This window comes from Electrophorus electricus, chromosome 6 (assembly GCF_041902795.1).
Source record: "Electrophorus electricus isolate QZ-2024a chromosome 6, ASM4190279v1, whole genome shotgun sequence".
NCBI classification, from domain to species: Eukaryota; Metazoa; Chordata; class Actinopteri; order Gymnotiformes; family Gymnotidae; genus Electrophorus; species Electrophorus electricus.
This window is the reverse complement of record NC_137502.1, coordinates 30,324,880-30,352,055: the sequence shown is the minus strand read 5'-3', so window position 1 is coordinate 30,352,055 and position 27,176 is coordinate 30,324,880. Positions and strand designations below refer to the sequence as shown.

At 42.6% G+C, this 27,176-nt stretch overlaps 2 protein-coding genes across 8 annotated transcripts in view; both read right to left on the bottom strand.

The window, feature by feature from the left end:
• dennd3a (DENN/MADD domain containing 3a) overlaps window positions 1–9,130 on the bottom strand; it is a 20,955-nt gene extending 11,825 nt beyond the window's left edge. Inside the window, exons 1-14 of one of the 6 annotated variants that reach the window (XM_035525550.2) lie at window positions 8,937–9,114; window positions 5,833–6,071; window positions 5,401–5,671; window positions 5,196–5,311; window positions 4,833–4,963; window positions 4,590–4,701; window positions 4,254–4,373; window positions 3,808–4,026; window positions 3,521–3,630; window positions 3,233–3,388; window positions 2,782–2,878; window positions 2,401–2,504; window positions 1,978–2,180; window positions 1–35 (exon numbers count right to left, since the gene is read on the bottom strand). The exon at window positions 1–35 is cut by the window's left edge and continues 496 nt beyond it. In XM_035525550.2, the coding sequence (XP_035381443.1) occupies window positions 1–35; window positions 1,978–2,180; window positions 2,401–2,504; window positions 2,782–2,878; window positions 3,233–3,388; window positions 3,521–3,630; window positions 3,808–4,026; window positions 4,254–4,373; window positions 4,590–4,701; window positions 4,833–4,963; window positions 5,196–5,311; window positions 5,401–5,671; window positions 5,833–5,916 (1,758 nt within the window). In that variant the 5' untranslated portion in view covers window positions 5,917–6,071; window positions 8,937–9,114. Of the gene's footprint in view, window positions 36–1,977; window positions 2,181–2,400; window positions 2,505–2,781; window positions 2,879–3,232; window positions 3,389–3,520; window positions 3,631–3,807; window positions 4,027–4,253; window positions 4,374–4,589; window positions 4,702–4,832; window positions 4,964–5,195; window positions 5,312–5,400; window positions 5,672–5,832; window positions 7,524–8,936 lie in introns of those variants that run through there. The other 5 variants (XM_035525553.2, XM_035525552.2, XM_035525554.2 and 2 more) reach the window with 5 other exon arrangements.
• A 659-nt stretch (window positions 9,131–9,789) lies between these two features.
• klhl7 (kelch-like family member 7) lies at window positions 9,790–15,250 on the bottom strand. Of its 2 annotated transcripts, XM_027022437.3 has the most exons (11): window positions 15,022–15,250; window positions 14,377–14,479; window positions 14,067–14,160; window positions 13,786–13,910; window positions 13,433–13,608; window positions 13,064–13,238; window positions 12,751–12,893; window positions 12,131–12,371; window positions 11,592–11,793; window positions 11,205–11,302; window positions 9,790–10,990 (listed from the first exon to the last, which is right to left on the bottom strand). In XM_027022437.3, exons 1-11 carry the CDS (start codon window positions 15,154–15,156, stop codon window positions 10,629–10,631), a joined length of 1,854 nt encoding a protein of 617 aa, XP_026878238.1. In that variant the 5' UTR covers window positions 15,157–15,250; the 3' UTR covers window positions 9,790–10,628. The 2 variants fall into 2 exon arrangements, with proteins under 2 accessions (XP_026878238.1, XP_081572504.1); XM_081716378.1 differs by lacking the exon at window positions 15,022–15,250 and having other exon boundaries at window positions 14,067–14,265; window positions 14,377–14,478.
• Window positions 15,251–27,176: the final 11,926 nt, after the last annotated feature.

Here is a 27,176-nt window from a genome sequence, read left to right as displayed (position 1 = left end):
GAATGTTTTTACTGGCCTTGCGGGAAGCCTGAAATCTGTTGAAACAGAAATGCTATAAAGGGCTATTAGATAAAACAGTGTATTTAAATAAAATTAAATACGGTTAATTTCAATAAAGACAAAGTAAATTAATAAATACTAAATATTAAAATGATTAATTAATTAAAGCAGAAATAAATAAATAAATAAATAAGTAAATTAATTAAAAACAATTTGAAGAATTGAAATAGAAATAAAATTAATATAAATAAATAGATTAAAAAAAATAAACATTTTAATTCCAAAATATTTAATACATATTTTAAGTAATAATTTAATAAATAATATTTATTTAATAAAATATATAAAGTCCATAAAATCAAAGCTGGGGATCAGCAGAACAAAACTGTCTCTGTAAACTACATGAGCCGTCTCAATGCTGCGCTGCTGGGCCAGACCCTGGTTCACTGTCAAAGTTGTCAAAATAGCTGTTCAAAGACAAAGAAGTAGTCAGTTGTTTGAAGACCACTTTCTTAATGATTTTAATTAACACAGTTGGATTTTCTTTATCAGAAGGGGTTTAACAACTGCAGGTTTAATGCACTTGGAAAGGAGCCTGACATTTATTATGTGCAATATCTTTGTTGTTACTGAGTTAAAATAATTTTTGAAAAATTGGTTGGCAGAGCAACAAGGCTGCAGGTAGATGATTTGAGCTGCCTCACTGTTTTAATTAAGGTTTCATAATTAATACTTCTGAACTGGGATGGTTAGAAATCTGAGTTTTGGGTTAGTTAGCCTGTCAATAGTGGCAACCAGAATTTGTTTGCTGTTAATGTTATTATTGATGCTCATTGTGAATCTGAATTCTGGTTTTACGCTGTGTTCTCCTGTCCTACATTGTTTCCATTGGAGACAAACAAACCAAAGCATTCTCCTTTTTGCTTACATTAAGTGGTTTTAGCCATTACTGGTGAAATCGTATCATTATTAGTTTAAGAATTTAAGAGTATAAACTTTCCCAGAAAGGTTGGAAGTAAAGGTAGAAAGTTTGTCCATAAAAGATTGTCTACTTGATCATCTATTAATCTTTTCTTGAAACAAGCACACATGGCTGGTCTTGGTATCTAGCGAGGCCCACATGTGCAGTAGTGGTCTGAAAGGGCTATATCCTTGACAGTGGTTGAAATGTTGAGACCTTCTGAGATAACCAAGTCTAGGGTATGACCAGTCACATGCTGTGAAAGGAAAAAGAGCCCAATATGGCACAGAATCCTGTGGCATTATTGTCCTTGTGGTTGTCAATATATATATTAAAATCACCAACAATGAAAAAGCGATTAAAATAATTGGATGTAAACAACCGCAAGACCATAAAATCATTAGTAAAACGTGCATGGTACTCAAGAGGTCTGGACACAGTTACTAATAAAATCTGAGGTGCCTCTTTTGGAGTTGCATAATAACTGGTTACACTGAAAAAAATCTTTGACTAGGGCAGTTATGTGGCCACCTTGCCTGCTGACTCGTGAAGTATTCACAAAGCTGAAGTTTGTTGGAACTGATTCAGTTACCACACTGCTACATTCATTTAGCTAGGTTTCTGTTAAAAGCCTAAAATAAAATCTATGACCTATGCAATTAAGAATTAATTAAGAATGAATTGCCAGGAAGAGAACTGTTATTGAGAAGAGCTGTCTTAATAATCTGTATGCTTGGCTCCAAGAACAGTGACTCACACTGAACATAACATAGATAGGAATTTACTGCATTTGATACATATACTCCACTCCCACTAGAATGGTCATGTTTTCCAGCACACATGGTTCAGATCTTGAAAAAACCCTGTCTGTTATTGATCAAAACAGCAATGGGGTGAGTTATTAGCATGCTGGGCTCTGGCTTGTTTTCAGTATAATCTCTGCTAAAGCAGGGACCCGGTGCATACCAGAAATACAGATACACTTCCACTTCACAAGTCAGTAATGCAGCACAAACCTGGCCTGCATGTGATGCTCTTGTCGTTTAGCAGAGGATTCTTTTTGAAGGACAGATGGTGGAAAGGGCCAGCCAGGAAGGGGCGGTCTTCCAGGAGGTTGGGCAGGCTCATGCCCAGCCTCAGCCGGATGTCCGGACTCATGCGCTTGCGTGCCATCTCCTGCATGGTAGGCCTCCGTGGAGCATCAGACATGGTCCTCAACCTGAGGGACAGACGCGTCTCACTACAGAGCGTTCTGGGTTACACCAGCGTGAGAGCCCATAAGAAAGACCGGGGACTATTAGTGCACTTAAAAAGCAAATTTGATATAGGCCCCACTCTACATAACAAAGTCTACAAGAGGGCTAGCATTGCTGGAAATGGTCTGGAGTAACCTGTAAGATTCTGTAAAATGAAATCTGTAAGATTCTATAATCTGTAACCTGTAAGCTTCTGGCCGAGTTTTGATCTCCATGCGTGTGAAGGTGTCCATCTTCCTATTCAAACGGTCCCGTAAGAAGGAATGAAAGATGTGGGTCTCTAAAACCTGCGTGCGCACACACACACACACACACACACACACACACGCATGTGTACGCACATACGCACACACACAGATACACATGCATGCATGCACACGCACACACACACACACAGATACACATACACGCACGCACACGCACACACACACACACACATACACACACACGCACAAGCTATTATTAGCACATACAGTATGCATGACACAAAGACAACAGGAACTGGAACACAGAGATCCTGAAAGGGCTACATGCAAATATGCCAGATGTCTTGGTCTGCTTTACCTTCTGGTAAAACTGCTGATCTGTTGGCTCTTGGGACTTGAGATACTCCTCATTGTTGAAAACTCTGTGCTCGTAGTTCAGGTGATTATGGACATCTCTATTAGTGTGGTAAATACAAAAGGAAATTATTCTAATCATAATCTTACACCAAGCACCAAGCTATCGCAGGATGCAGAAGGCTGGAGCTGCGGAAAGAAATCTTCCTGTTTCTAAAAAACACACTTTGACAAGGCTTCATTATGGAAAAGCAAAAACAATACATTCCAGAATATACACCATCAGATGTCTGCTGTCATATCCGTGACACACCCACAAAGACATACATCGGGATTCTTTTATTTGACACAAATTATTGTTTTTGCACATGTTGAATGTCAAGGCTGAAAAGGATCTTATGTGCCAGCATCTGGAGCAGGAAGGGAGGAACTCTGAGAAGGCTGAAAGTTCTGACCTGAAGATGTTGACGATGAGCTCGAGGGTAACACTGAGTATGTCAGAGTTGAGCTTTTGTTGCCACTGCCTCCTGTGTGCCCGTAGCTCCCACAGGTCATTGGAGCTGCCCTGTCGGCACATCTCCAGGTCGTAGTGGAGCTGCAGGCCTTCCACCCTGCACAGAAGCACACAGACATGCAGAACGTCATCGCTGTCACACCACTGTTTGTGTTGGTGTCCTACTGGTGTCCTGATGTACCATATATATATATTACTCTGCAGACTCAAAACATGCAGACATTCTTACTGTCTTTTAAAACAAAGCGATGCAGTCACAGGCATCTCTGGCAGTCCTGCTGCACATGATGATGTGACTGTTCCATCGTCAATGTCTATTAGGACCAGGTCCTCAATCTCCTGCCAAGGGAAAAGAAGCAAGCTTACCTGTCACTCCAAGACCAAGACCTTTCAGATCTGACGTCTTTATATTATAATCATGCTTTGAACATCGTGCACCATCAAGTCATCACTGAAAGATGAATTGTGAAGCTGCTGATCACATTTACAAACAAATAAGAAAAATGCTCCCTTTACTTCCACCACCTCCGTGAGGTGGTCAAGGTGGCAGCCCATGAGGTAGGCGGTGGGAGCCATGAGGAAGTCCAGCATCTCATGGGAAAGGACGGGCACAAATGGATGCTGCCAACGTAACGGCCGGATGTACAGCATGAAGCACTCAGCCACCAGCGTGAGCCGGGCCCAGTCCGATGAGAGGAACACCACCTTCTGCTCCGTCAGTATGCTGCTGATCACCTGGACATGAGGGGAAGCTCCAGATGATGAATTCTTATTCATTTCACAAAGGGTCACAGCACAATGTCTGCTAAGAGCAGTTGTGTATATTAATATCTTTAGAAATCAAGTATCTAGATGGAGCAATCCACAAATACTGAGATGTCCTTTAGCATTCTGGGTAAAATATAAGGTTTGTAAATTGACTGAATGCATGGCCGGTGCCCAGCGGGGGTCGTGTGACAGACCTGTAAGATCTGCTCTGGCCTAAAGCACAGGAAGGGCAGATGGAGGTCCAGGTCTACGACAGGCCAGTCCATGTCCTCTCTAGGGGGAAGCACGATCTGCAGGGGTTTCAAACGGAATGCCTGTAAAGAGAAACCCCAAAGCCTTACAGCTGGTTGTTTGGATGTAAATGAATCCTGTGGGGATACCCCATGCCAAATATTCATTCAAAGCAAAGAATTTACTGGAAGCTTAATACAAGTCTGGGGCATTGATGATATGACAAGATGTCAAAGGAGTTCTCAGCAGAGATTGACTGAAGCTGGTCAAAGCTGGAGCTTCCCAGTAAGGCCGCTCACCACTTGCAGGTGGCCAGGTGGTGGGATGGGTACGAGTGCCAGTTTGGCAGAGAATTCCTTTACTTGCTCATCAAAGTCAGACATCCGGCACGTCTTCAGCTGAACTAGGAAACTGGGAAGATATACAGCAGAGGTTGTTAGCAAATCTTTAAACCACAGCATCAATGCAGTGAAGACACAGCTAAAGAGAAATTTGAGTTCTGCCTGATGCAAGTCAAGCTTAAAAGTTCACAAGGTACTCACGAGGACAGGCAGTCTCTGAGGGCATTGTAGTAAGGGTATTTAGAGATGACACAAATTCCAAAGGGGGTGTACAGACGTGGTGCTTTGGAAGAACGGTGGCCATTTTGATATGCAACAATATCCAGGGAAAACTAAGACACAAGAGAGCCATTAAAACGATGAGTTTCAAAAACCTATATTTTGTAAATAGATTTTTTCTGAATAATACATATAAAATGTACATAATAAAATGGTCTTATTCCATTATATTAATTTATCTCCCAGGATAAAATATTTAGATTTTCAAAGTATGACATGTTGGCATACAAATATGTGATATTCAAGGGTTCACTGAAGCTGTCAGAACACAATAAAAAGTCTTACCTGTATGGGTTTATAATGCTGAACCACCACGCCATGTGTCTGGTTTCCAAATACATCCGTGAAGACCAGAAAGTGATAAGAGTCTTCTTGATTCTCACTGGCTACTCTCAGCCCACCTAAGCAATGAAAAATGAGTAATTGTCATCACCATTAATTGTTCTCGAATATTCACTTTACGTGCTTGAGAACATTTGGAGAACATCACCTGGGAAACAGAGCTGGGGCAGAGCAATGAGATCGATGTCTTTAGGGACGCTAAGATCATCTGCAATGTGGATGTCGGGATTGTTGTTCTTGGTCCCGTTCTTGCCGGACACTGCAGGTCTCTCCTTCTTCTTCTTCAAAAAGGAGCGTCTTTTCTGGGCTCTGCTGAAGGCTGGGGCATGACCATCAGTGACACTTTCTTCAGCCACAAACGGAGGAGCGTGGACCTGCAACACCTCAGCCTCCAAGAGGGAGGACGCTTTCTCTTTGCCCTGCAGCTCCGCCAAAGAAAGAAGTATAGTCAGATGTCACTACTAACCAATCAACTTATCATTCCAGTTATTCTAAGAGTAAAGACATAGTTCTAAGGCTCTGCTAGAAGACAGCTTAGATCCAACATTGCTCCAGCCTTGTACAGTCACGGTTACAGTACCTGGCATAGCTCCCTGAGACAATCGGTAGACGCTCCAACAACCACACAAGCCTCCAACAGCCCCGATGGGATATTATCTGCCATCAGTAGCACTGTGGCCAATCTTCTGAACAGGGATGAACAGCGATGGCTAATTTTCACTGTGGTACCTCTTTGTTGGGGAACACGACTGGGGAACGCACCAAGCCGGCGTGACAGCCCTGCACAGCACGGCCAGGCTCCTCAGCCTCCCACCTGCCCTGTTGGGAGAGACATGTGATTCTGCCCGGGAGTGCTACATAGCGCAGGGCAAGCACGACGGATAGCGTGGTCTAAGGAAAAAAACCTGTGCAGTCAGCAGCACACGCTGCACGTGTTAAAAATGATAACAACAGATCGAGAGGATCACCAAACTGGAGACAGTCAATAAAGGTTAGAAATGGTTAAAAAGCATCAAAGAGACTTCATCTCACAGATGAATCTCAAATTACAGTGACTAATGTAATCAAACCTGCCCAATAATAAGACAATAATATTTATTTCTGAATAATACTTAGAAAATAGAACAGTATGTCCTAATGAATAAATATATGCCAAACAATTATGCTGTATTGTCTAATTAAGCTCAAGCTTTTGAGATATAAATTAAGAGTGAAGCTGCTATGAAGGCACCAGCCTGATGACGTCTTCACTCAGCAAGCCATCACAAAGGCTTCCTCGCCTTTATTCACTCAGAACAATGCTCCAGCATGATACACAATCTCACTAAACGGAGCTTTCACTGTTGGCTCTTGTTGGCTCTTTGTGAATGTTTCAGAAAATGATATGAATCTGAATTGAAATGTCACAGCAAAGAAAATCCAAAGAATGAGCCACTCTGTTTTAAAGCGGAGTGTCCATTGTACAGAAGACCCCTGGATACACTAGATAACATGTGACTGTGTGATATCTTCAGTTACAAGACACCATGAAGAGAGATTTACAGGCATGAATTTGTGCAGGTAGACTGTAAACCGTACTTGGTCTTTCCACTGTAATATATGTTCCACTGTTTAGATCTGGCATATACAGAACATGACTTCCATCTTTGAATATTATCAAAAGGTTTTTAATACACTTACAGTTATCATTTGCAACTGGTTCACATACCCTAAAGTGCTAACAATAGGCTACCTGCTCTATTCAGTTTAATGTGATAACTGCAGTTTTTGGCGTCGTTGTGCTGCATGTGTGGCCCTTATGCTGTATTCTAAAGCATTTATGTAAAGTTACTACAGTACCTGTCAAAAGTTTGGACACACCTACACTTACTCTTTTCTACATGTTAGAAGAACAATGAAGGTATCAAAGCAATGAAATTACACCTATGTGCTAAGGTTGTGTTAAACAAATATTGTCTGACTTAGATTTTAGATTCTTTAAAGTAGCCACTTGCAATGACAGCTTTGTACGCTGTTGTTGTTCTCTTAACCAGCTTTATGATGCTGCCACCTGTGATGTCTGGCAGACATTCTCACATCTGCTGAGCACCTGTAGGGTGAGGGACTAATGTTCATAACTAGGCTCTCAACTTTCACTATTTATATTTCTCTTATAAATAAATTTAAATATAAACCATTATATTAATATATTATATATTAACATATAAGACAACAGTGTGCCCAAACTTTTGACTTGTGTGTGTCTGTATCTATCTATCTATCTATCTATCTATCTATCTATCTATCTATCTATCTATCTATCTATCTATCTATCTATCTCTCTCTCTCTCTCTCTCTATATATATATATATATATATATATATATATATATATATATATATAGAGAGAGAGAGAGAGAGAGAGAGAGAGAGAGAGAGTAAAAGGTATCCAGCTATAACCTGCCCACAGATAAAAACCAGGTCACTCATGAAAAAGGCAAGTTGATACAACACACGCAGTGTACAGGGCTCCGTGACACTCAGCTGACTTCTGAGTACAATATTGCCTTTAGCATGGGTGTATCACCTTACAGCTAATCAAAATCATAGTTATTGGATACAGCAATAGAGTATGTATAACTAATAAAATTATTACTTAATGTATTTTGTGAAGAATAACATAGCTACCGCGCATGAAAAAAAAGTACATATGTTTTTATACTTTTGGTAAGCTTTCCAGTGGTCCTCTTCAAGGAGTGGGTTTTCAACAGAACACAGTTAACGAGCGCATTCATAGGTGCCATTTTACAGTCTGAGCCAAAATTCAGTCTTGTTTTCTGACATGCCAACCAACACTCAGTTTGATATTTACTTTAAAATCAGTTTTGAGTGTACATGAATGCACCTTTTTTGTGCGTGTGTGTGTAATAGTTTTTCTACTTTATCTTCTGCTCCCAGTTCAACATCTGGTTTCATTTAACAGACACATCCTCAGATCTCGCAGCAACAAGACTCCGTGACTGGGCCGAACTTAACAGAGGACGGCGGAGAACTGTACTATCGCATGGGACAGGCTGTGGTAAACAGGTTCGGTACGGGGGAAAGTAATAAACGAGGCAGAGTTTGTGATTCATTCCACTGGAAATGGTTTTCATAGTTAGTGAAATATGTAAGCTTTAAAGAGACCGCGCTAGTGCATTTTTCCACCCCATTACAGTAGAATTCGTAACTGCAACTATTACTAGTAGGCCCATTGAAAATTAACAGTAGGCCTATTTATTGGGAACATATATCTAGCCTACATTAAAATGACACTACAAACATGCGCGGTTTAGTAAGGTTTAGTGATTTCAGTTGTCCTAACAACGCAAATAGACTGTGTAAAGGTTTAAAGGCATTCGTCTCTGCTTCTGTGATTTCGTTCCCCTTGTCAAAAGAAACCAAACAACCAATTAATTACTCGCAAAAACGTATGGTCGCCGAATATTATTGGATAATGGATCACTTACACAACTGTACAAGACAAGTAAAATGTAGATGCTACAAATGTGTAAAGAACACAAATAGAGACATTTACATTTTGTAAAGTATCGTTTTGACAAACAACGGGGAATGTAAAGATATAAAAATGTACATCTTAACATAGGAAATGACAAAAAAAAGCCCATCAGCTTATCGCCTGTATAACCAATAAATGATAACAAACCTGAGTAAAATCGCTGATTTTCCATTTGGCATCAGTCATACGAGTGTAAAATCCTGAAGTTAATAAAAACTAAATAATTATTTCAGATGACAGTAACCCTTGTATAGTTAACAAGACAACCGCCTCTCCTCTACAGCCAAACACCATCTTACACAACACTTCCTGTAATAAGCGCGCCTCGGTTGCTCCTGCGGTATACCGCGAAATATCCAGTTGTGGGTCCCAGAAAAAAAAGAATATATGAAGAACACTACCAACTGGCTGGAACTTACAAACACTTTATATTAATTTTAATCAACTCTTAAACTGTCATCTTTAAAAATATATAATAATAATAATAATTAAAAAAAAGCAGCCAGTATCGAAAATGTAGTTATAAAATGTTGTGTAATTACATTAAAATGTAGACGGAGCGCCATCTAGTGGCGCTATGTGGCTGCCCAGGCAACGTGCTCGACGTGGTTTATATGCTAGGGGGAAGTACTAGCAAAACCCTTCCAGGCTGCTGATGATCCAGAGCAAAAACATTCACATATCTTGCCTTGTTTGTAAAGTTTATTACGAATGGACATAATGTTTAATTTTGTAATGTTTTCTATTTTAAATTTCAGCATATTTTCTTATACATCGCTATTAGCACACAATAACCGAAGCTCAAGTGTCTTGGGGGCAAAAACTCTGAACGGTGGTGCAAACCTGAGTTTTACTGAGCACTCATTAGAGACTTCTTTAAACAACTTTGCAAAACACTTTACACAATGCCTAGTTTCTAAGCACAAATTTCCTGCTAAAACTCTTACGCCATTTTTGGGAAGAATATCAGGAATTCGCTAAAACACTAAAGCACTTCTCGCCACTTTCCATTTCTTTATTTTCCATATAAAATATGATGCAAAAAGCAGAGACAGACTGCTGTATAAGAAAGTGTAGTGCATTTATGCACGATTAAAAAAATTTAAATTAAGACTTCACCTTTTGAACATCAATCATGGTTTGAGCATGAGAGACGCATGTCAAAGTGTGCACTCAGTTTCGTTTTAGTGGCCTCTATAATTCAAGCATTTGGAAAAATTCAAAAAAGGTACATTAACTAAGCCACTGTGGTATCAATAAACATATAATGTAGGATTGTTACTATTAAATGATATTATTTTTATATAATTTTCAAAATTTCCTACAATAATACAACTGATATTTCCCCTCTTGGCACTGGAACGTTTCTAACTATAGTCCTAATCATCAGAGGACCCACTTCATGTAAACAAATATAATAAATAGTTAAAAAAAAAAGACTTTCTATTCATTGTCTCTATCTTATGGATACAACTAAGATAAAAGCAAGATAAAATGTGTGTCTGTGTTTTCCAGCAAATGTCCTGTTTCCTGAATGATGTGCAAGTAGCTGAGGAAAACTGAAGTAAACAATGCTTAAAACATTCCTAAAACAAATAAAGGGAATCACGAGCTGCTTAACAATCTGAGATTTATCAATGATTGCAGTATTCCATAAATTCAGCAACGGACGGAAAGATGGCCAGGCCCAATGCTGGAAGTTTCCGGAGTTATAAACTCTGTTGCTGAAGTCGGTTCAAGCAAGACGATCCTGCTGGAGATCCTCAGTGACACGAGATCCAGCGGGACTTAAAACAGTATCGAGACAAACTGTACGTCATGTTTAAACCCCCCCCAGCCTCAGCACTGTGCATTTCCAGAAGGAGCCGAAGATGAGGAGGACGAAGACGATGAAGGGGGAGGTGCGGCGGGCTCGGGAAAGCAGCTCATGTCCTCCTCGTTGGCGCCGCACGTGTCCGCCACACAGATGAGGCAGCTGGTGACGGGGAAAGCACGCTCTTTGCTGGACGTGACCCACTTGTCTGTCTCCGTGTGGTACTCCATGATGTGGCCCAGGCGGCCCACGCCCTGGAAGCCGGCCAGCACGTAGATGACGGGACCGACGGCCGCGCACTTCACCGTCACACCGCGCCAGGGCATGGGCGCTGCCATCTTCCACTCGTTGCTGCCTATCTCATAATACTCCACCGAGTCCAGGCCGCCTGCAGCAGAGCAGAGTTACGGCTGAGAATGGTGCATAGCACCTAATAAGAACTGTGAACTGAATTGTGATTGGTTAAAGTGCTCTTTTACATTACTGCAAAAGGCCAGTCAAATCAAATGATACACTGTGCAGCCATGCTGTTAACACAGGTGCATGGATACAAGTCTCTCTGCTGTTGAACCTTGGTGTCAGCGTACGGCAGGGGAACGTACCGAGGCTGTTCTGCCCGCCCACAGCATAGATCCTCGAGTTGACCACCACCAGGCCGTGGTTCTTCCGAGCCTCTCTCATACCACACAACACTCTCCATCTGGGCACACGGGGAACATGTGAGGTTAGCAGATACAGAGAGAAAACGTCATCTAACCTTCCCTCTAAATGAAATGTCTGATCATTCTAGGCGTGACATGTGACCTTATGGTCACTCCAAGGCCCTATTCAAGATCTGGTTGCTGTAGTGTTCAGCTATTTTATTGAATCAGGCAGGTAAGACAAGAGCTAATAACCAGGGAATAGGGTCCTGGCCAGTGGAACCAAGCCCCCATGCTCCCCCTGTGTTTTGGATAAGGGTGTGTGTTCTGAGGAAAGGTGGACTTTACTCCTCCGTGTTGGGGTCGTACACCTCGCAGTTGTTGAGAACCCTGCCGGACACGTTGTTTCCCAGGCTGCCGCCGCACACGTAGATGCGGCCGGCCGCCTCCACGGAACCATGGCTGCAGCGGGGCTGGAGCATGCTGGGCTTGTCCTGCCACGTCTCTGTCCGGGTGTCGTAGCACTCGAACAGGTTCAGAGCAGAGCTCCCTGCCACACGAATGTACGCGCACACACACACACACACACACACACCAATGGACATTGAGCAATGGACTGATTCAAAATGATTTTACTCAATGATATGCATCTTTCATACACAGTCACAGCTGTAGCTGGCCAATCAGGGCTGTGTACCTTTGAGCAACTTTAGTGTCTGGGTCTCAAATGCTCATGATGAAACACTTCTCACCCCTGAGATTATCCCCCAATTAAACCCAACGAACGCACGACATCTGAACGATGTCTTTAGAACTAGCACGAGGACAGACATTTCAGTCTCTCAAATTAGCACCAGTCATGGTCGCCACATCCTTCGCAAACCCACCTACTTCCGACCCTCCCGAGGTGTAGATCTTGCCCTTGGAAGCGCAGGCTGCCAGGCTGTCCCTGGGGTTGGGAGGCCCCAACTTGGAATACCAGCTGTCTTTCACCACGTTGTAACAGTCCATCCTCTTAATGGGGAAGAGCTGCGAGCCTCCGAGGATGTACACCACGTTGTCCCAGAACACAGCCGCCGCGTCCCGCCGCTTCTCGAAGGGACAGCGGATGTCAGTCCAACTGTAGTCCTGAAACGACAGCACAGAGTAGGCACCCAGGCATGAGGACATCCGACCGACAGCCAGAGGACACCGGTCTCTGGCTTGATGGACGGCTCAAAAATGCCCCCTAATACTGGAGAAGGGCCCAGGCTGGGACAACATCAGGAATTGAGCATGTGCTCATCGCATTCCACATTTTATAAGCCACAGGTCAATTTTGCCAGTTTTGGAAGCTCTGCGGGTGCTGTTTTTCAAAGCAAGACTAACACACCGAACTATGCAGGGTAATTTAATATCTGAGTTATTGGAGATGTATAAACCACAAAGGTTCATTTCCCCACAGTGAAGCAGACATTTGGGGCAGAGGTTTGGCTCTGATGGCGATCGTGACAGTGCGAGGTGGCACCTTGGGGTTGAAGTAGCGGCAGGACTGGGGCTGGGAGCCACCGAACAGAGCGATTCGGTAATCGTGCTTCTTGCGGCGCGGACGACTACTCTCACCCAGTTCCTCCCTATCCTCGGGGGACAGGAGGTGGTAGCGCATTCCGCCTGAGACACACACACACACATACACACACGCACGCACACACGCAGAGGCAGAGTTATTGGATTTTTCTATCGCTATCCACAGCGCATATATGCTGCTAATATGTGATCCAACACATTTTCATGTCTGTCTGTCTCCAGGGTTTGTTTCCGGCTGAACTGCCATGACTCACCAATGACCATTTTGAGGCACTCGGGGTTGTCCTGGATCAAGGGCTCGGCCTGGACTGTCTTGCTGAGGAAGTTCTTGGACACAAGCGGGAAGCGTACTGTGCTCAGGATGTCCACAATGTACTGCTGCCGGTTCAACACGTCGTACTTCAGCCACCGCACAGCCGCGTCATAGATCTGCATGGATATGCATACACAAAACAGACATCTACCACCACGGGACCACCTCTTTCGGACCCCTAGTTCTTCTTGAATAAGTCCTTATGTAGGACAGGAACATGACTTAAGAAAGTGTAAGATGTGTATGGTGCCGCTTAGAAAGAAGCCAAGTCCACCGGCCCCTCCTCCAAGCCCCACCTGGCCGGTCTCACCTGGTCCTCAGCTCTGACCGTCAGCGTGTCCTGGTGAAGCAGGTGGGTGACCTGCTTCACGTCCAACTGCAGGAACTCGTCCAGCTTGTACACGTCTGTGAAGTGCTGATAGATGAATTCGTCCGCCGCCGTCTTCAACTCCGGGCAGTTGAGGCACTCGGCCAACGCACTAATGCCTGCAGAGACAGCACACAGGTGTCACGGGAGACGTCTGACGACTCACGCTTCTTTTGCCATGGCATAACAACCAAAACGAACCGCAGGCCCCTCCCATTACAGATCGCTTGGTTCAGCAATGCTCCCCGATTTTCCTGCTGGAAGCTGCGAGCTCTCAGCAGTCAGACCAGCTTTACCGAGACAGTTGGTAGCGTCCACTTGCTCCTTCAGGAAGTCCACACACATTTTCTTCACCGGTTCTATTTGATACTGATTAGCAGCATTGAGCAACGACTGGACGTTGTTACTGTTCACGGAGATTCTATGGGGGAAAAAAAAAAACATAATTGTGAAAAATTAGTCAAGGCCCCGTTATTAATGATGCATTATGCTTTCAGCTCATGGAATATGACAGTGATGCGCGGTTTGGAAATGTTGGCAGCTAGTATAAATCAAACTGATTTGGTCATTTGTTTACCGGGCTGTGTAGACAAATTCCACCAGCAGCTCAATGATCTCAGGCTCCGCTCCACCAAGCTCCACCTCATGGTTGGTGGCTTCCATCATGTTGGCTGAGGCAGAGACAGAGACACTTACAGTCAACTTAAACGTCCTCTGGCTTCGCGTCCAAACCGGGGCCAGAAGTCCAGTAGCTCCTCACTTTTATCAACCATCTTCTATAGGATATAGTAGTATTGTACATTCAAAATGTTGCAGCCATCGGACGTTCTTAGTTAAGGAAACATCAGAAAAACACTGAAGCAGGGGGCAAAAAGGGCAGTTCTTACTGGTGAACATGAGGTTGAAGAAGTGACTTGCAGCGGCCAGGACTACCCTGTGGGCCAGGATGTGCTTGCCCTGCACCACGAGTATGACGTCACACAGGATCCCCTAAAAAGCAGAACCTTAAACTGAACCCAGTGGTCTGAACTATTTCCTTGTGTACACAGTGTTAACTACTGCGTTATAACGTGATGTGAAATGTAATGCTGTAATCTTGTTGAAGAATAGGCTATAGGTTAGATTACAAGGATTTATCCCATGAAGAAATATGCTTTCAAATTAATAATTGATTGTTTCCTGTTAGACTTGCTTCTACACGTCAGGTGAGTGGAGCATTGGATTTGAAATTTGCCAGTCACAGTCACATTAGATGCATCATCATATAAAACGTTCAGTGTAATCTTAGGCTGAAGGGGCAGTTTAAAACACTGACTTGACTGTTAAACCCGCAATTCTATACTTCTGTATCGGTAACCTGTTCCTAACTTTCTTCCAGCAGCTAGCCCGCTAACTTAGACCAGTGAACTGTTTTATTAAACTAGTCTGTGACTCGTCCAAATCAGATGCACAGATGTTCATCGTTTCTCGTTAATTAGCTATGCTAGCTAGATAGCGTGATAAAGCAACCAGTGATATCGACGGTCACCTACCTGCTTTCGCAAGTTATTCATGACTCCCATTATATTAGACAGTAATCTATATTCCTCCTTAGACGCAATTTTTTTCTCATTTTTCTTCTTCGACCCTAAGGTTTTCTCACAGGAGGGGGAGGCCATCCTCTCCATTCCGCAACAACAATAAACTAATACAGATACCTAGCTAGGATTGCTAACTAGATTAAGCAATATTTCATCAGTCCGCCTAACAAAACCGTGGTGAAGCTGGACACCGAGTTTCAAAACAATAGAAATGGCCGCCAAGCGAACAAACGTTTTAACATAAAAGTCAAACAACGACTACAAAATAGTTTTAAATAGAATCGTTTTAGATGCTTAAAACATACAAAATAGTTCTGCAAAAACGTTCCCTTTAGTATGACTGAAACATATTATTTTGTTTCAGATATCTAAATCATTAAAAAAAAAAAGGAATTAAAGATAATTCGCAAAATGTATTAGTGTATAATATACACTAGATGTCAGCAGTACCTACACTGGTATCGTCAATATAATGTACACTTACACTTTGCTTAAATATGATATCAATTTATTATTATTATTATTATTATTATTATTATTATTATTGTTGTTGTTGTTGTTGTTGTTATTATTATAGAAATTCTATATAAATATTATACACACACACACGCGTGCGCGCGCGTATGAATATACACAAACATATACAAATTAGGAAGATTTATTGGATTACAACATGTAAACAGAACAAACTTGTGATGTGGGCATAGAATCTAGCAGGGGTCAGCCAAAGCCAATGAATGTCCTGAGGTGAAACATATGCCACCATGATAAGTACTGTAGTGTGTAGTATTATAATATTATGTATAACATTAAGTATATGCCTAGTGTTATAGTGCTGATTATTGTCTGAATTCTGACAATTCAGATTTTTAATTTTTACTAATGTGTGTGTGTATGAGGGGGTGTTAGGGCTTGTCTTGTCTGACTTCACCTTAGTCACTCTAATGTGAAGGCAGGAGTCTGTCCATCTGGACCACATGGCAGAAGACCCCCACTGGACCTGTCTGTATCTGTTTGATTGATCTGTAGCTGGCTGATGAACAAATAGTCAAAAGAAAAGAGAGAGAAACCCAACAGCCTGAAACACCCTAAAATCCTTATGACACTGTTACAGCATTGAAACCATTTATATGCATAACTGAAGGCAATATATGCAATGTAGAATTCCACTAAAACATTCATAAAGACATTCATGATCAAAATAGTGACTAGAAAATAGTTTATAAGAAGCACTTTCTGTCAACATAAGCAACCATACAAATAATGAGGAGGAGAACAGTGAAAAGAGAAAGCAAGACATACTCAAAAAATACATGGCACAAGCAAATAATTTCTATGAAACTCTGTAGTAGTTTATCCATTAAAAGACTTTATGGAGCTTGAAATGTACTGAATATGCTAAGACTCTATGCTGATTGTTTTAATAACTCTAGGTCTATGATAAGCCTCAAGACCAAATTTAATGAACTCATTAGAATTACTAGCTTTTGTAATCAGGGCAAATCTTAAAGCTGTGACTGACACCAAGTGGCATACCATGGCAGGAATCAGGGAGATTGTTTTTCAAATGGAGTCATAGCACACCAGGCAGACCACTCTCTCCTAATGAGGGGATGTAGGCTGTCGGCGGGGTCCTCTAACGAGTGCTCTCCACGCCCACTTGTTATGCCACCCCAAAGGACCCAGAATCATCACATCTCCCTCCCGGATAACCACACACACACACACACACACACACACACACACACACACACACACACACACACACACACACACACACACACACACACACACACAAATGTACGCACACCCACCCACCCACCCACCCACACATGTATACACACGCACACAGAGACAGGCACTGCTGCCACTACCAATATTTCTGAGAGCTCTAATTTGAGCAGCCTGTCTTTTGATGGCTGAGGTGCAAGGAGACACCTTATGCACATGTCTAACAAAGCAAGCGCGTGAATGATGTCTGCATGCGTCTCCCGCTGCCGGGTCCTGTCAGCTGCTGTCTTTGTGACTTCGCTATTGCCACTGACACTGTGCAAGAGACACGCACCCCTCTCCCGAAAATCCATGTTCTGAATCAGTCCGATGTATAATTGGAAAGATTTTGCTAGGAACAGGCTGTTAGGTTGGCCAATCTAGAACACTATTTATCTATGCGAGGCTTATGATGTGGGGGATTAGAAGAGGAGGCTCATTGTATTTCTGGGGCTAGAAAAACACTCTTCGTGATACAACAGGGATGATGTGAAAATGTATTTTCCAATGTGGTGACATGAACCACGTGACCTGCTATAAACCAATAATATGGGAAAAGTAAAACACAAATACAAATATTAAATTAACAGCACACCTTCACTGGTTGAAACCATAGTCCTATTAAACCATAGGGCAAAACCCAACCCAATTTACTGGAGACCGTAGACAAAACGTTACGATTGCACATCATATACATTTTGTTTGCTGTTTCATGCAGAAAAATATTTGGGATCAGAAGCAGAGATTCACCTTTCCCACTTCAGCACTGTTGCAACAGAGAACAATGGCAAAACAGATCAGTACTTCACAGACAGGATTAAAAATAGAAACTACAGTATATCACGGAATATATTTGCATTTATTTGTTGACAAGTGAATGTTCCATTGGCCAATGTATTCTGCAAAACCTGCTTAACTGGAAGAAAAAATCACACCTCTGTTTACTGCCAAAACCATGTTGATACTCAGTGGTTCATGCGGTTTCTCAAAAGAGGGAGGGGGGTGGGGTGGGCTAAGAATTCACACTGAATTTTTTGGTTGTTTCAGAGAAAAGCACATTGCACAATGTTTTACATACACTCACATACACACACACACACACACACACACACACACACACACACACACACACACACACACTGCACACTTTTTTTGAGTGGGAATCCATTTGTCATCACCACTTGTGCTTGGAAAGGCTCCACAAGTTCCTGTAACATGGCAGATTTTTGAACTCTTCCTGAGTCAGATATGAAAAAGTCTTGCCATTGATATCGATTCTGTGGGTGTTTTTGTTTGTCATCCACAGTTTAGACTTTTTTTTCCCACCCTTCCAACACACACACACACACACACACACACACACACACTCACACACACACACACACTCACTCACACTCACACACACTCACACACACACACTCACACACACACACACTCACACACTCACATGCACACGCGCACACATGCACACACACACACACACTCACACACACACACTCACACACTCACATGCACACGCGCACACACGCGCACACACATATACACACACACACACGCACTCACGCACTCACACACACACGCACATACACACACGCGTGCACACATGCACACACACACACACACACACACAGACACACACACACACACACACACATGCACACATTGGGTTGATGTCCCTTGGGCTGAGAATGATCTCTCTGTAAGGGAGGTTCCCCACCACTTGATTTGGCATCATTAGGGTGTGTCAGTGAAGGTCTAAGAACACAAAAGGCACCAGAGGCAATGTCTCCCTGAGACATACTCGCCACCCCCCACTCTGTGGGGGGAGCTCTCCAGCAGGTAAAGATTATGTCATGCTGATATTTCCGGAAGGGAAGCCTTCACATGCGAGGAGAACAGGGAGCAGAGTGCAGCATCATGTTGTGATTCACTGCTGGAAGCTTTCATAATTACTCTGGATGCAGACGTGGTGCAGTGTCATTAAGATTCAGGGCACCGATCTTTCTTCTGTCCCTCTTTAACTTTCTTAGCTAAGCACACTTTCAGGGACTCTGGCTTGGTGGATCTTAAAAAAAAAAAACAACCCACAATGCTGTGAAATATATTTTGAAAAAATAAACACACACACTGTCAAAAAAGGCAACTAAGTTTTATTCTGCTCAATAGGAATTTTGAGTGACTGAGATAAGGCATGTTAATTGCTTTGCATCAGTACAAAAAACTTCTTGGACCAACAATTTCCCTCCAGATAGTGTCTCAACAAGAGTATGTTATCCGAACAAGCAATTTTGCATTAAACAGCTTGACTGATTCTGAATGTGTACTAAGGCAGAATAAATGATGCAATTTAAAAAAAAAGAAAACTGCTCAAAATTTTAAAACTTCATATTCATTTTTTGTATGTTAACTCAAATAAAAATGTAAATGAAGTAGGCATGCTTTTATTTAACAAATATATACCGGGTGTGTCTCTTTCACTCAAATACAGTCCCCTGTGTAGACATGTATGGACGCAGTCCCCTGTGTAGACATGAATGGACCCAGTGCCCTGTGTAGACATGAATGGACCCAGTCCCCTGTGTAGGACCCTTCCTGATTACGCGTCTCAGACTGCTGTCATTGTTGAGTGCTGCCTCATCTCCTGTATGATAAAGACTGAAAGGATGATCAGTATCTTCTCTTTCTATTACAACACTGAGCGGGTGAGGATTAATAATGATTGATTAGTATCTCTAGGCTCAGCGATTTGAAAACGTCTGCAATAATAAAATGTTGAAATCTGACATTACTCAAGGGTAAAAGTGTCTACTGCGTTGGTGTACAACTATGAACTCAGGCAATTTCCCTGCTATTACCTGAGATTTGTTATAACTCAAGGCTCATAAAACAAACTTAGTGCCAACATACTGAAATTTATAGTTCTAACCAGTTGAGTAGTGTGTGTGTGTGTGTGTGTGTGTGTGTGTGTGTGCGTGCGCGCGTTTGTCTTTCCCCTGCAGGCGAAGTTCCTGAATAGTAAGCCTGTCATACTGATAAATATGTGAGATGGTCTGGATAGGAAAGTCTGCCAAACGGTGTATAATGTTAATGTAAATTCATTATTATAGGCCAAGCCATGTTTATTTAATGATATGATCAGTAATAAAGTAAAAGATGTGAGAAACAATCTGACAATATTCTTAGCCTTTCATCTGTAGGACTGTTTTGTTACTACGCTGTCATCCATCATCCATCATCTTCCATCAGCCCATCATCTACATGCAACAAACTTCAAACCTCTTTAAGTAATCTTTTAATTAAGCCTGTTTTGACTGGGCCGTGTTTAGCACTCTGAAAACTAATTAAGAGTCAGGGTACATTTGGGAATTCTGAGTATCACTGTAGCAACACATTCTTCCCACTCAGAGTCTAAAGTATAGGTTTGCTATTTGTCAACTCAGGTATTGGGAAAAATGTTGTTTCTATTGATTTATGCATAGCACAACCCTGCCAATAATTTTCTAGCTGAAAAATGTACCACTCCTCTGCACATCCTGTCCAGGGTTTGATGCTGTCCACTGGGATAATGTTTTAAGCCAGATCTTTTTTTTTTAAGCGGGAGACTCACGGTATGATCACTTGTGATGGCTCCAACCATCCTTCCTGTCGGGTTTTACTGACTTCACTTTGCATTTCCTCAAACCTGAAGCAGAATGATGCATTCTCTACTAGTGAGGTTGTTTACCAAAGCCTTACCTACTGCTGCTACCGCCAGCAGAATTTTCTGAATAAGCACAGAATATATGAATACATATTCATGAATACATGAAGTGACTGGACTGAGGTTGGAAGGTTTAATTTATTGCCCCAATGAAGTGTGATTAAGTTCAGGACGAGGTCCTAGTGAGTCATGCGTTTCTCAGTACTAACACTGCAACACAACTCTGCACATCCACAGCCAACAGCAGCCTGGAGAGGAAAGATTTTTCGGTACATAAAAAAACAACAACAACCTGGAAGTATAAGCGAATGTTAATACATTTGAAGGGGCTTATTTAGCACGCCGCTGAGACTGTAGCCCATAATGCTTTTCCATCAAGCCCCCCCCCACCCGGCAACACAGGGCTGGATCCAAATCAGTCTGCTTGTGCAGCTTTACTCCACAGTACACTAACAAAGACACAGAGTCAAACCGGTTTTTAACGAGACGCGCGCCTTAGTCGGACGGAAATTAATTACGAGCCGTCTCTGCAGTAGCGGGGCAACAAAAGGACGGGTTATTCTTTACAATAAAGACGCTCTGGGACTGGCTGTAAAGCTGGATGCTAATTCCGTGCTCCCACACATCGCCCGGCAGACACCTCTCTCGCTCGGCGCCAGCCTGCCCGGCTGTCGACTCGTGAAAGCTCCTCGCTAACAAGCTGCCTGGATTGCACATGAAAGCAAACAGAAGGATTTCTCTACAAACAGCGCGCCCGCACCAAATTTGCATACTATCCTTTCAGAGCGAAGGCCCAAAATCTGCTGTCCAGTTAATGATCGGCGACACTGAAATAATCTAAAAATAGTCCAAATAAAAGGAAGGCGGGGGTAGAGGCATGGAAGAAAATGGATTTCTTCTTGTAGCCACTGTACATTGGTCAATGTCAGAATCATTGTTAAAAAAAAAAACCAATTTTACTGCAAGGCATCTCCCTAAAAGATAATAGGCAGAAATGATGTTAACATAGCCTGCTTCACGTGATGCAGTTTGTCCTCGTGGAATTATTTGGATTGCGCAGCCACTTTCATTTTCATTTTAATGTTGATAATTGCAAAGCCGGTTCTGGTTTTGGTGAAAAACACCCTCGTCCAAGACCTAATGATTTGAGCTTTCCAAGATTCTTTGTCATTTGTCAGCACACAAATGTACATGTGAACGAAAAGTAATCTACTCTGGCTCAGTAGTGCAGTGTAAACAGATAATAACAATACTGTAATTAAAATAATATATGCAGATTTATATAGTTATAACAACGTACCAAAAATATAGGCATAAAAAATATAGTATTTAAAATCAAACTTACTATAATATAATATATTTTTGTACATATATAGAATATCTATATTTCTCTATGCACCCCTGTTTTCTTTTCCTCAGTTTGGACAGAGCACTCTCCACCATTTCACTGCGAGTTATACTGTGTATGACTATGTATGTAACAAATAAACCAAACTTGAAACTTGAAACTTGAAACTACACACATATGTGAAATGATGTAAAATGCAAATTTTTTTTAAAAATTACAGCTCAGCATTTAACACTATATTTCTGTCCAAACTCACCCCAAGATGGAGGATCTGGCACTTAGCCCATCTCTATGTAGCTGGATCTCCAACCTTCTGACAGACAGACCACAAGCAGTACGAGTGGGCAGATATGTCTCCCCCTTCCATCTCTATGTAGCTGGATCTCCAACCTTCTGACAGACAGACCACAAGCAGTACGAGTGGGCAGATATGTCTCCCCCTTCCTCACCCTCAGCCCTGTAGCACCCCGGGGTTGTGTCCATACTGCATGGCTTCTTCCAACTCCACCACCATCATTAAGTTTGCTTATGACAATGTTGTGATCTCTGACAGTCTCCTAACTGGAGCGCCGGTGCTCCAGACGAATACCCTCCTGCTGAACGTCAGCAAAACTAAGGAGTCAATAGTGAACTGAAGCAGGAGAGAAACTACCCCTCTCTCAGTGTTAATATCTCAGAGGAGCTGTCTTGGCATCAGCAGACCCATCAGCACCTGAAGCTACTCAGATGCCTAAGGGACTTTAAGGAACATCTACACCAGCATCACAGCTTAGTGCAGGAACAGCACCAAGCAGGATGGGTATGCACACCAGAGGGCAGAGCACATTTACCTGACACTTTTATCCAAAGCAACTTACAATCATGGCTGAGTACAACTTTGAGCAGTTCAGGGTAAAGGGTCTTGCTCAGGAGCCCAACAGTGGCAACTTGGCAGTGGTGGGGCTTGAACTGGCACCCTTCCAATTACAAGTCTAATACCTTAACCATTCAGCTACCACTGCCCGTGGTAGTACATCAGCCACGCTGAGCTCCCTGACCTGCAATCTGTCTACAGCAAGCGATGGTGGACCAAGGCCAGGAAGATAGTGAAGGCCCTCAGCCATCCCAACTGTGGACTTGTCTTTCTTTTGCCAACAGGAAAATATTTCTACTCCCTGAAAGCTGACACAGAGAGAATAAGGAGCAGCTTCATCCTGCAGGCTATTCTGGCCCTCAACCAGGACAACTAGGTCTGTTACACACAGATACAATGACGGATTTTGTCCCCACCAGTTTTTGTTGTCTGTTAGTGTTTCCTTTACAAGCTGTCTTTGATTTATTAATTCAGGATTAATTAAAGTAATAATAAGATTGTTTTAGTCATTAAAATAAAATGTATTACATGCTTGATGACAATCATAAAATGAGCTTTCCTGGCGGCTGCGGTGAATCTGTTGTACCTCGCTGTGGTTCAGCAGGTCAGGATGCTCTCCACAGCACATCTGTAGAAGCAGGAGAGCATTGCCGCACTTACCTCAGCTCTTTTCAGCGCCCTGAGAAAGTAAACTCATTCGCGGGCCTTTATTATAAGGGGGGATATGTTTTGGGACCAGGTACGGTTCTAAGAGATGTGCAGGTCCAGGAGTTTCCACCATTATCCTTGTGCTGCCATTCAGACTGAGAGGTATATGTGTGGTGTTTGTTTTTCTGAAGTCGAGCACCATTTCCTTTGACTTACCTATGTTCAGGATGAGACTGTTGACTTTCAGTGGTCTCACCTCATCTCTGTAGGACGCCTCCTTCTTTTGTAATGAGACACGCCACTGTGATGTCATCAGCAAACTGAACAACCAAATTGCTAGGGTGTTTGTCTGTACAGTTGTGTGTGAGGAGTGTGTACTGCAGTGGGCTCAGTACACAACTCTGAGGGACACCTATGTTGAAGAGTGTGTTCTTCAGTGGACTCAGTACACAGTGCTGAAGGACACCTGTGTTGAAGAGTGTGTACTTCAGTGGGCTCAGTACACAGCCCTGAGGGACACCTGTGTTGAAGATTGTGTAAGTCAGTGGGCTCAGTACACAGCCCTGAGGGCTCCTTTGTTTGTGATGATGGAGCTGGACAGTCAGTTTTGTATCCTGTCCACCTGAGACCCGTTTATCAGGATGTCCAGCATCTAGTTGCACAGTGATGTGTTCAGACCAAGGCCTGGCAGCTCTCCTAGGCCGGGTGGCCCTGGAAGTTGCCGTAGTGTTTGATGTCTCAAAATGGGCAACAAAGTTGTTTAAGGTATGAGGGAGTAAATCATTACTCATGCCAGGGTCTGCAGGTATAGTCAGTGATGTCTCTAATGCCCTGGCACATACACCGTAGGTTGTTGTCAGACAGGTGTCTGATGCCCTGGCACATATGCCGCAGATTGTTGTCAGACAGGTTTTTTGCATGTCTGATCCCTTCACACCTGGAGGTCACACAAGGGCAGATCCATCCCCGGACATAAAGCCTGAGTTTCTAGCCTTCAGGAGAGAGTACACCTAAAAGTTTAGACAGGCTTTTGGGACACATGGTGAAAGCATTAGTGTAGACAAAGTCACTCCCACACTTGCTGATGTAACCCATGACAGACGAGGTATACTCTTCCACCATGTGTAGCAGTCTCCTTGAACATCTGCCAGTCTGAGCATGTGAAAAAGTCCTAAGGTTTTGGGTCTGCCAGGCCACACTGTACGTCCTTCTTGACTGGTTTCAGAAAGTCCAAGGCAGAGCATGGTTTGTATGTTCCACATAGATGTGGAACATACAAGCCATGCTCTGCCTTGGACTTTCTTGGCATAGATGTGATCCAATTTGTCTGCACTTATTGTGGCAGTAGAGACATGCTGATAGAAGTCTGGCAGTGCATGCTGCAATTCGGCATGATTCAAATCTCCTGCAATTCTGTAAAGCGCATCTGGGTGTTTTGCAGTGAGCTAATTGTGATGTGGAGCTTCATGAGTGCGTTGTTCACATTTAAGCTTGAGGAAATGTAAACATCAGCAGTGAACACTCCAGTGAATTCTCTGAGTAGATAGTTTAGTTTGGCATTTTACCAACCTTTGTTCATGCAAACGTTCAGTCTGCAGCTTTTAGATTTTCCAGACAGCACATTTCGGTCACACCGGCGGGCTGAAACTCCGGGTCAGGCATGTTGTAGTTTATCCACATCTCTGGGAAGGTTACAATGCAACAATGGCTAATTTTCTTCTTTGTATTTAGCCCCAGCCTGAGTAGATCCATTTTGTTATTCAGTTTGCGAACAATAGCAAGAAAGAGTAATGGAACGGCCAGCCTGTTAGCATTAGCCTTTAGCTTGTTCATCACCTCCATCACCACCACAGGCATGCAAACACGCTAAAAGCCTGAAATAATAAAGATGGTCAGAGCTCCTGTACCTTTGCACAGGGACCAAATACCTAAAGCTGACTCTTGTTACAACCGAATTATTTGACCTGTGAAATTATTGCCGATGCCATCGATGACTTCACAGATTCCAGCACACATGCTGGCACGAATCTCCTACAGTTCATATTTCACAGGTCCAGGAAGCAGCCAAAACACTACTGTTAGGTTGAACAACCTCCCACAGTTGCATTAAGAATCTGTTTTAAGTGTCCATCAGCAAAATATGCAACATCCAGAATTACTTTGTTTTGCAAGCTCTGACCCCTTTGCATTATAAACAGCTTTCCACTTCAGTCTGAGCCCTGTTTTGCTTCTACCACCAATTAAAAAACTCCCCCTCTTCCCACAATACAGGCTGGGAAAAGTTTGTGTTCTTACCTGCAGGACTTTTCTGTTTGCTTACATCATTCAACCATCAAGCCATCTACAAATTTCATACTGTAACGTGGAGGCTTTAATGAGGATGCAGGGACGAGTAGGGTGACAGACCAACACACATTTATTTGACATTTAGATACTCACACTAACAGAGGCAAAAACTGACAACTCACACGCAAATGACAGACCTTTATACATACGATAACAACACAATAAGGAGCAGGTGTGAGACACAAGGAGGGCGTGACCACATTGACAAACACACACACACACACACTCACAGAGATGTTTGGGGGGAGAGGGGCCGTACCGTGACACATACATTTTGCTGGATATCCTTGCTAAACAAATAAATGTGAATGTCCCTGATGCACCTGCATATACCAGTGTATGTATTTCATATATATATATATATATATATATATATATATATATATATATATATATATATATATATATATATATATATATATTCTGCATACAAATGACAATATACTGAGCAGAAAAAGAATGACTGTGATTGTAATGAGGTTTCACACCTCTAAGCCAAACCATTTTCTCAATGCTTTGTGAACGATAAAATGGCAGAGAAAGATTCTTTAATTAATTAATGAATGTATAAGGAGAAATGAGTCAGGAGAGTACAAGATACAATCTGTAGGTGCCAAATAACATGTTTGTTGGCTGTAAACAGACATGATCGGTGTTGTGCTGGGTTATCACAAACAGGAAAAACTGCCATTAAAACTTTAATCATGAATCTCGGTAACTGGCCGGCCAGATGCGCTGCAGTGTAAGCATGGGCTTTATAAATGAACAGTGAACCTATTAAAACATGGTACTAACAGAATTCAATAACTAGGTATTCCTCTTTATATTATTTATTTAGATCGGATGTCGTTACTATTGTCTGGTAGCAGTCGCTGTGTTATTCTTGCATTCTCTCCTGGTTTTGTTAAAAAAAAGAATCTGGGGTGTATAGGCCTGGAAGCTATTTTATAAAGAGGTGACCCCTAAAGAGCCCTGTAGTGAAATGACAAGTGTGTTCTCTGTTCTTCTCATGTGGTACAGTCTGTCACGTATAGCTGTGTGATAAACTGCCTGCTATTATTGAAAAGGAATAGTGTCTGATGGAAAGCTGGAGCCATTCCCTCAGATCTCAGTATGTCAGAGACTAGATTCAAGTTTGAGTTTCAGTGCTAACTCAGGTACAGCACACTCTGGCTGGTGAGTCTGGAGAATAGGAAATAAGACAGAGATAGAGAGAGGACAAACATGACAGCATGTAGAGGCAGATTTGTGTGGGTTCTCAGCAGAACCGGACACAGAGGTTCCCTGCAGATTCTAACATTTCTAGCCTTGTTCATGAGGCGTGTGTTGCCATGGGAGGCTAGCAGCACAATCTCCATGTTTTATTTATGGTTACTCATCACTTGGGCACAACATTGCTATGGACATTTTTTTACACCATTGAGTTCAAGGTCTTCTTTTTC